This window comes from Oenanthe melanoleuca, chromosome 1 (assembly GCF_029582105.1).
Source record: "Oenanthe melanoleuca isolate GR-GAL-2019-014 chromosome 1, OMel1.0, whole genome shotgun sequence".
Taxonomy (NCBI): domain Eukaryota; kingdom Metazoa; phylum Chordata; class Aves; order Passeriformes; family Muscicapidae; genus Oenanthe; species Oenanthe melanoleuca.
In genome coordinates this window covers 78,618,656-78,628,949 of record NC_079333.1, presented here as the reverse complement: position 1 = coordinate 78,628,949, position 10,294 = coordinate 78,618,656, and the positions used below count along the sequence as shown (strand labels likewise).

The 10,294-nt window shown below is 35.0% G+C and overlaps 1 protein-coding gene across 1 annotated transcript; it reads left to right on the top strand.

Moving 5' to 3' along the window:
- On the top strand, positions 1-9,515 carry LOC130251486 (granulocyte-macrophage colony-stimulating factor receptor subunit alpha-like). The gene is made up of 9 exons (XM_056488143.1): positions 1-81; positions 4,303-4,431; positions 4,524-4,696; positions 5,356-5,495; positions 6,225-6,263; positions 6,980-7,121; positions 7,652-7,742; positions 8,332-8,413; positions 9,296-9,515. The coding sequence occupies exons 2-9, from the start codon at positions 4,304-4,306 to the stop codon at positions 9,371-9,373; spliced, it is 873 nt and encodes a 290-aa protein (XP_056344118.1). The 5' UTR covers positions 1-81; position 4,303; the 3' UTR covers positions 9,374-9,515.
- Positions 9,516-10,294: the final 779 nt, after the last annotated feature.

Here is a 10,294-nt window from a genome sequence, read left to right as displayed (position 1 = left end):
ACCAAGGCAAAGTCATAGTTTCTATCCTTTTTGTTCTCCATTGCAGTGAGCACCACAGGGAAACAGGTTTTCAAGGAGGAGGTAGGTTTAATTTTGTTTGTTTTTCCTTTCTATTTTCTTTTCTGTTTCTCTTTTATTTTACTCCAAAGAAGCTAGGCAAAGAAATACTGAGTTTTGTCATTTCTGCTAGTTTTAATGTTAAAATAACTGTGATACACACTATCTGATAGCAAATGCCTGCTTTCCTCTGATGAATTTCTTAGCCAATATTTTGATGGCATAATTTTTTCAACAGTCTGAAAATAATTGTATAATTGTATTTTAAAATTTGCTGAGTTTCCAGTATAACTGGCCTCATCCACATAGCAGTATTTTGTTTGTTAAATTAAACCTGAATTACAGAATTGAGGAGCCTGTGTCACTTTCTCTTGAAAACACAGTCAAATTGGAAATGTTTGGATTTTAGGTCTTTGCATCCATAGAATAAAATCACTAAATGGAGTGAACTCTTTTAGAAGTACTGTATTTAGGCACCAGTGTCCTTTCTCTTTCATGATTTTAATGCTTCAGAAGATTTCATATACAGAGCTCCCTGAAAATGCTGCAGGAATGCAGGAATGATTTTACCCTCACAGCACATCCAACATGGAAGCAGTAATTTCATTTCATATTTTCCAACTGGCAAAAATGTCTTCTAAAATCTTTCAGAGACAAAGCTGGGAAATGAACTCAGAGGTCTAGTTTAATGTACTGTACTCAACACAGACTTCCCCTTAACAAAAATAGTCATATTAAAAACAAATAAGTTTTGGGGTTTTTTTTCAGTTACAAACCTTCCTTTTCATTGACTATAAAAATTATAGTGGGATGAAAATATGATAAAATAGATTGTTATGTGTTACTCATAATCAGCAGGATTATGGACAGTTTTTATTCTCATCTAATCAGGACAGTTTTTATTCTCATCTAATCACCTCTCCAATCAACCTAGAGGAGATTAGACACTGCAGTAGTATTTCAGCTTCTGAATTCCTAACATGACTATCCCTGTGGAAGGGTTTTAGGGTTCAGGCTTCTCTGAGAAATAACTTGTGCTGTAGCACAGTCTAGAAGTAGCCAATTTTCATAGAAACTTTATAAAATACAGTACAGGAAGGAAAAAACTTCACATAGAAATACAATTCCTAAAGATTTTAGTCAATAGTCTGCACAGGACTTATTTAAGATGTGGAAGGAAGTTTGAAAAATCTCTGGGGAAAATATTACTGTTCTTCTACTGCCACAGTTTTTCTGAAGAGAAGCAGCACATGATATCTGCACTGGTATAAAAATCAAGAGAAAAAGACATTTTCAATAATAAATTTTCAGTTGGGAAAATAATATTGGCAGTATTTTTGTTTAGTAATTACATGTGAGTTCCAGATGATGTAAGAAAGGAAAGGAATATAGAATAGCATAGAATTACAGAGTCCCCTACGAGCATCTATACAGCTTTTCAGTAAGTTTAGGTAAGACAAACTCCACCCCACACCTAACAGCATCTTCAGAATTAAGTTGAAAGTTAAAGTAATTTAATTACTTTTTAATTTTTTTTTTAACTTTCAATATCAAGTAAGTTATTTAACATCTTTTATAAAGTATCTAGCCAATTATGTCTAAGACTCAACAGTTTATGAATTTTTTTAAATTCAAGAATCCCTAAATAAAAGTGAAAATTGTATTGGGCTCAAGACCCAAAGGTGAAATCCTGTCCTTCCCTGCTAGTAATGTACTTGAAATAGTGGATTGTTATGCAGTTGTGTGCAATCATAATTGTCAAATCTCAGTTAAGTATCTTGCCTCTTTCATGAAAAGAATGTCAAAAATTTCAAATATATCTAAAGATCATAAAATATGTGAAAATCGGTTATTTGTCTCTGAAGCAAAGGATGTTTCAGAGGATATTAACATACTTGCATATGTATTTTACTATCATCATCAAATAATACAGATGACAGTTCAGAAGAATGAGTGCAATGCAGAGGAACTAAACTGGTTTTTGCATCACAGCTCACAGAAAAGACTAATAAGAATATGGTCCTACCATTTTTTAAGGAAATAAACATATGCAAGTGACAAATATGGGGCATTTCAGGTAGGAGTGGTTAAGGAAATAAAGACATTAGAAAAATTCAGCTGGTCCTCAGCATAAACTGGAGGAACAAAAATATCCATGTCTCTTTGAAATAATGTGAGATAAAAGCGTCATGAGGACTTAGCTCTATTTCAGGTGTTGCTAAAAATAAAAAGGTAATGCTGACAGTGTTGGATTAATAGACTAGGCTCAAAAATAAACCTTACAGAAAGTGTAGTGGTGTTTGTATATTTTGCTAGATTTTCTTTGGCAGAACCACAGAAATATGAATAAATAAAAAATGAAACATAAATGCCCTAAATATTTGGAAAAACAGTCCAGTCAGAAACAGTTATAGAGAAACTCATACGTATTCACAGCATATGCCTGAATATTTCCTTTGTTGTTGAACACTTTGACAGCTTGTTGGCCCACACAGGAATCAGGCTGTGAACTGATTTTAAATCAGAATAACCCTTTTTTCTTTAGATTACAACATTGCTGTAGGCTTGAGGAAGCCCATCTCTCTAAGACCTTTCCACAGCACCTGTGATCCTACTTCAGACTGCTGCATTTACCCAGCAATTTCTCTGTGGGAAGACAATTTCTCTATTTGTTTTGTAAATGAGGAAGTGAAGTGCACAGACTTGGTTGGCCCTGGGTCATAAAGTGAATCAGTGGCAGACCAGGGAACTGATCCAAGCTCTCCATCTCCTCATCACAGTACTGTAATCACTGAACTCTCTAGTTTGTTAGATATATATAAACTTACACATAAATTGGATGCAAACAACTCTATGCTGAGAGCTTTGGTACCTCTAGTGACTAAGTATGGGTCAGTATTTATTACAGCCAAAGTTCTCTTTGTTGCTAGCCCACACTGTCATCTCAGATGAGCTTGTTCCACTATTTCTGGTAGAGGATGGAAAAAAACCCAACCAAAAGGAAAAAATCTGCTGAGAGGAGCATTAGTTGTAATGATGATCACTTGTTTAAAGCTACTCACTACAGGGCCCCACAAGAAATAACATTAGCACAGCCAGGATGGAATCAGGCAGGATCAATGAAGGATGGGAAAACAGAGGGAGTGCTTAAGCCATTGAAGGAAATGCTGCTGAACCAAGCTCTTGAAAAAGTTTCAACCTTCCTCTTGGAAGAGAGAAAGATTTCCTGAAATCCAGATGTACTTTGATAACTTTCTCGTCTCTTTAAAAATTTCTTCTTATTTCCAAAGATGTGGAATTTTAGGGTAACTAGAGAGGTGCATGCAAAGGTTGTGTGCATGATGCTTAAACTCAATGAATAGTGGTTGGATTAGTCTTGGCAAGCTGTGTCTCAGTCCTTCAGTTCACACTGGTAGCTGTTGAGGTACTGAATGTTCATCATTTCATGTTGGAGATCTCACCTTTTGGTAGGAGAGAAATACACAAGGATTTCATTCAGATTGTCAGCACGGGTTGTGACTTAACTTAAGCAAGCTTCAAATTTCTGCTTCAGCTTTGTCTTGAATTTTGCACTAATTATACAGATATTCAGGCCTGTTTCTATCAAGTTCAGTACTAAGAAGACTCCTCCTATCCTTGAATCCAAAATATTGGAAGAGATCAACAGCCAGGTTCAATTCCTAATTGAGAAAATATATCACTCTTTCTTTGAAATTGCAACACTTCTGCTGGGATTATCTTCAGGAAGCAGCTTCAGGGTTAACCAGCTGTCACACAGAAGAAAGTGATGAACATCTTATTTAAATTATTAGTGCTTATTATAAAGGGTCAGAGCACTTCAGCACAGCAGAGAGAACTTTGCCACCCTGCTCATGGCTGTAGAATTTGCATTCCACTGTAGACTGGGGCTCAGCTAAACAGGGGATCTAAACAAAGGGCACCACAGTAACTGTCTCTGTTATTAACTTCCACTAAATCCCTGTGCTGGAGTTGATTAAAGACTCAGTTAAATCCCAATCACTTCTATGGCTTCTGGAACAATGATGGATAATCCTCATGGCTCAACACAAAATCATTGCTATCTCCAAGTCAGGATGAAATTACAAGACCAAAACAATTTACAGTCAGATTTGCCAAGCAGGTAGCTAAAAAACTGCTAAATGAGTTTGCAAAGATCTGTGTTATTTGAGCAGTTATTCACTCTTTCTGCAGAGTGGACATTGCATATTCTTTCTGTGTTTGCAGAATGAATGGGACAGCCATTGAAAATTTTGTCTGTGTCATTTTTAATGTTTCCTTCATGAACTGCACCTGGCATGTGGGCAGGTCTGCTACAGAAGACACACAATATTTCCTGTACTGGAGGCCCCCAAAGTAAGTAGGTCTGCTTGAATATTGGGAATTCTGATTTGTGGTTGGATGTGTGACATTGCCAATTTTTTATTGATGCAATATTTCATGTCAAGGAAAGAAGATGTCACAGAATGCCAAGATTATATCAAAGATAACTATGGCAGGCACACAGGATGTCGATTTCAAAACGTGGCAATAGAAAATAATGCTTATTTCCTGGTAAATGGGTCCAGCAGTGAAAAAAGCATTCAGCCATATGAGAAGACAATGCAGCTATACAAAATTGGTAAGCATTTTTTGTTTGATTTGATTTCAAGTTATATGATAAAAGAATGAAGAATTCATCACTGGGAAAAATCATACAGTTAAAAAATAGTGCTCCCCATAACAGGTTTTTTTCCCTTTTTCTCAGCCCTAAAGTATAAGAATGGACAAAAACTAATGAATACAGAAACAATCTGGACTCGTAAGTCAGAAAATTTTGAACGTTTCAGTCAAATATTTATTCTCTGAGAGAAAGGTGTCATCATTTAGAATTAACTAGCTATGGATTTCTGAGTGGGACTATCTAGATGCTGGTCTTAATATCTCATAATGCTGTTCATCCACAAAATGAAAAGTTTAATTTGAATATGGTATTTTAAAAAAACCCTTAAAGTCAAGAAATGAAACCAAGCCTTCATAAATCATGTGCTGAATTCAGTAAAATGTAATAAATGGCTTGTGTTTTAGTTTTCCTTATTGCTGCAGCTGGTGCTCCAGGCTCCTCAACTGAAATGTTAAATCAGATGGTCCTGCTTCAGAAAATGGGGACAATATAGAAATTCTGCTAAAGTTGCATTACATCTTTTTAGATCAGTTGCTTGAAGATCTACCTGTATTTTTAAAAGGCAGAGTGAAGAGAGCTATTACTAATCAATAGTATTTCTGATTATATTATTGTAGAAAAACTCACCCCTCCACTAAATGTCACAGTGAATTGTACAGAAGCTTCTCACAGATGTAGTATTTGGTGGCAACCACCTCGCACAAGTCATGTGAAAAGAAAAAGTTGTTTCAAATATGAAATTGTCATAGAAAGCAAGGTAAGAATTATTATGACATTTAATTGAATTTTGTTTGTCTCTGTTTCCTTTTGTAACTATTATGACATTTAATTGAATTTTGTTTGTCTCTGTTTCCTTTTGTAACACCGTATAACCAGCACCCTGTTCTCATCCCCTCCTTTTGAAAGCTTGGATGAATATGGAAAGTAATATCTCATCCTTCAAAAATAAAGTTCAAAATATTTGTCAGAATATTTGTGAGCTTGTTGTTCCAACAGTAAAAAATTTTAAAAAATTAAAAGGAGACATAACTTAGCTAATTAAATGTTTAAGAATGCAAAGATACATAGGCAAAAAAAATCAATGGAAAAAAAATTGTCCAAGTTTATTTGTAAATTTTAGATACTTTATTTTAACAATTAAAATGTAAACATTTTGTCAGCCTGAGCTTTTTTTCTTTGGTTGGTTTTTGTGGGTTTTTTGTTTGTTTGTTTGTTTTGTTCTGGGTTTTTTCTTTTTTTTTTTTTATTTACTGCTTTGATACTCAGTTCTGCAATCAGATTTAAATGGTACAAAATTTCAGAGCATCAATGGAGAGGAAAAAACACTTAGTGGAAGAACAGCTTAAATTTCACAGTTTTTAAAAAGGCATTTAAAATACTACATACACTTCTTCTTTCTGAAAATCAAACATTTATGAGAGAAGACCCTTTACTATATGGAAACAAAAAGAATAATCCTAAAAATTAAGCTTTTTCTCGTTACTAGGCTGATGCTGAGAAAAACACCAAACCCACATCTGAAACAGTAAGTCTGTTTTAATCTAACATTTTTGCTATATTGAAATGTCTTCTGTATCAGCCAGATTGGTTTGTTTCACATTGCCTGTTTCAATGTACTACACATGCTCATTTTTGATAAGTTTTCTAAATCTGAAGTTTTAAACTGTTGTTTATAAAACTTGGTACAAAAACACCTGCACATTGTGGAGTTTTTTACTTCCTAGCAGATTCCTATATATGTAAAAATATGGATCATGATTCTGTGTAACACAAGAAAATGTTGAGAATTTTTTCTTTTTTAGTGCACTCAGGAAAGGATTGAGATGTAAGAGGCAAGAAAATGTTGCCTCAAAGATTAGGCCAATATAAAGACGGCAGAAAAAAAAATCAACTTTTTACTTCTGTATAATCTGGCTATCAAACTCTATTTCACTTTTGAAAATATCCACTGTAACAAGGTGCCATAAATATTTTAAATATTTTTTTTCCTAAAGTCCCATTGCTTAGCACAGTCTAAAGAGCCAGGGAAGCATGTGGCAAATTTCATCTTCATATAACCCATAATAAAAGTGCTCAAACAAGAGGAACCAAGATGAAACAATCTAACTTACCAAGGGATGTTTTTCTACTCATTATGTCCACAGAAAGATTATATAAATGTAAAATATAAAATGTTATCATAATTATATAAAAATAATACAAAAATTCTGATTCTTATTCTCACTCTTATTTTGCATTTAGAAAGCAATCATTGAAAAGAACTCCTACCTATATGAAAGCTTCAGCTCAGGAAAAAGGTACAGCATCAAAATCAGAGCAACAGATGCAGGCTTCTGTTTAGTAAGCCCAAACTGGGGAGAGTGGAGCACACCTGTGGAGTTTGGTAAGATTAAAAATCCATTCCTTGACCTTGTTCAGTTATTATCTGTCTGCCTCATTTTTTACTTCTTGCTTAACACACTGATAATTGCACATGAATTTGTAAGGAAAAGAGAGCTGAAGAATTGCCATGTCTCTTAATACTAGGGGGGTCTCCAGTCATTCTTGGGAGACAGTTCTTGCACAGGGGTAGTGAATGAAGCAGACCTTTTTGAGTCTGCTACCAGCTGTTTTACTTCTTCCATCTTTGCTCCTGACTTTATAAACTCCTTTTTCCTGCTGTTGCTGTCTGCACCTTGGATATTTAAATATTCTGTCGGACTCAGTTCCTCAGGTCTCAAGCTCCTGAGGACAGCTCACGTGCTCTCAGCCATCCTATTCCTTCTCATGCTACAGGGCAGTGTGGTGCTGAGCTAAAGAAATCATTCCTTCACATGTGTTTGACATTCTGACACCAAGCAGATGGCACATAGCTGTGCAACCTTTCATGTCCTGTGATGCTAACCAGCATTTTGATGATTGCTTGATTTTCAGGAACACAACAGTTCACATCCACTTCATCATATATGCTGTTTCTGATACCAGGGCTGGCAGTAGGTCTCATACTTTTCCTCTGCATGACAGTGTAAGCCTTATTTCTTGTGCAAAAATTTTATTCTGTAGTTGAAGTAACCCTTCTTCCCCCAGCAGAAAATGTCTGGCTTCTTTTTATAGGAGACAAGGGAGGGAGAAAATTGACACTGAGCTACACTAGGAGCTGAATGTTCCTCAAGTGTGCTCTATACTTCTGATTCCCAACTTTCTTATCCACTTGATTAACATAACACAATGATTTCCAGTACTGAGACAAGGCCTTATATCAGTACCTCTTTCCTACCATCAGACCCTGCAAAGTAGATTGGTGGCATAGGAAAGTTTTCCCACATTTTGACAACATTTTCTTTTCATATACTTAAAAAAACAACATCCTATGATGTTAGTTTCTATCAAACTATGAGCCTTAGTAGGTCATAAAATAAATTATTGCCATCCAGATTCTGAATGACAAAATTGCAATGATTCAGCCTATGTAATTTTTAGCCACTTTTGAATTAGAAGAATACTACTTATGTCTTAGAGAAAAAAGATATTACCTCAGGAGCATTATTATATAGTACGTGTTTGTGTGTTTGCAAACTAAGTCTTTTCTTCACCAAACCTTTTTGTCACTGTAGAAGGGCTTATTTGAAAAAAACATCTGCTAGAGTACCACAGCCAAGAGACCCATTCCGTGAGCTCTCCCCAGTGGACTTACAGGTATGCTTTCTTTCCATTTGCCTGAAATTTTAAAATTTAGTCTCAAGGGTATGACCTAACTGTCAGAACAAGCAAGAATCAATTGTCTTTCTTGTTCTTGGAATATGGACAGAGAAAGTCCATATGCAAATAACTTGTCTGTTTTACCTTTTCCATTATGAAATAATTGTCATCTGTCCACCTGGAGCATTGGAATAAATACAGTTTCACCCTGCTCTCCCTATAAGCCATATGGTATCACTAAAATAATGCTGAGCATGAGGTTCTCAACACAACAATAATGCAGAATCAGGCAGGGAGAGAAGGGACAAATAAATCTTCAGTAGTTTTGCCATGCTAGTATTTGGCAATGATGGTAAAGGAGGTAAAAGTTTCTAGGGTATGGTAAGCAAGAAAGTAGAGCAGAATGTTGAGAGGTGCTGATTTGTGTGGAACGCTGGAATTTCTTGTGAGAAGGAGCAAACAGACAAACACTGCAGGAACTGCCCTTCCAGAGAGTGTGTTGCAGCTTGCTGCCATTTGCAAAGTCTTTAGTTGACTGCAGGCAGGTCTGGAAGACAAAATTTTTCTACAGGGACACACTGAATTATTGGCAAGCCTTATAAATCCTTTTATTTTCTCTTCCTTCATCATGTTAACTTTTCCATGTTTTAAAAGATTAGTTTTTCCAGCTTTTTAGTTAAAAAGTCTTTGTTCCTCTTTGGGAGCCATATTGAGGAAAGATCTAGACATGTCTACTTTGGTGTTCTAATTGACAGAGCCCTGCTACAGGTTTTATTCAACAAATAACAAATCTGAATGACAGGGGATTTGTAAATCAGGACCTTGTGACTAATCTCATGCATGAAATACTGACAAAATCTTATATTCTTCCTTTAATAGACAGAAGATATGAATCTATTAAAAAAACAAGGAGCTGAAGAAATAATGGATATTGAAGAAGTGATGGAATCCAAGTGAAATGAGCAACTTGATTCTTTTCAAGCTCATATACCTTGTTGGCAAAAATTAACAGATTTTCATATTCTGTCACTCCTGGAAGCAGGAAGAGCATTGACTGTAGAGACAATTGCCCAAAATCTATATAAATATAAAATATAATATAAAATATAATATAAAATATAATATAAAATATAATATAAAATATAATATAAAATATAATATAAAATATAATATAAAATATAAAAGCGTCTTTGTATTTGGTTGCATTTTCTATGAACAGTTAAGTTTGAACTATTTCTGGTTTTTATTACAATGAATATTGCAGTATTTAAGAAAAAAAATATTTCAGTATTGCTTTGGAAGTTATTATACTGTTTTTCAACACCAGGAAAAAGAAAAAGTAAGAACAAGCAAAATTAAGGGGTTTATTCAGGATCTCCATAGGTTTAGTGTCTTGAAAAAATACAGCCATACTGAGATTGTGATCAAGAATAAAATTTGACATCTGTATGAAAGCATGCTGTATGAAGACCAGCCAAGATCAAACCTCTTAAGAAAGATCACTTGCTCATGCAAAGTGAGTACTATTAAAGAGCTCAGGATACAATTTTGCCATAAGTCTATTTGTTGCCTCTCATTTTTCATCTCTTCCTATCTGTGTTAGATGAAAAAATTACTTAATATATGATTGCAGATGTACATGTGTATATGCATTGAGTGGGAAATGGTGGAAATGGAATATTTTAACTCTCCAGCAGGAGTCTGTCACTTACTAATTGCAGATGGCACAAGCCAGTTCTGTGTTTTTACAACACCTGGATGAAGCAGAAGTGTAACTGCCTGAATCCTCTGATGAATAAGGAGGTATGAGAGAAAACACTCAGTCTGGGGCTAATCATGTATCTTGACCTTCCATTTGTGTGAAATTGAATATGAATC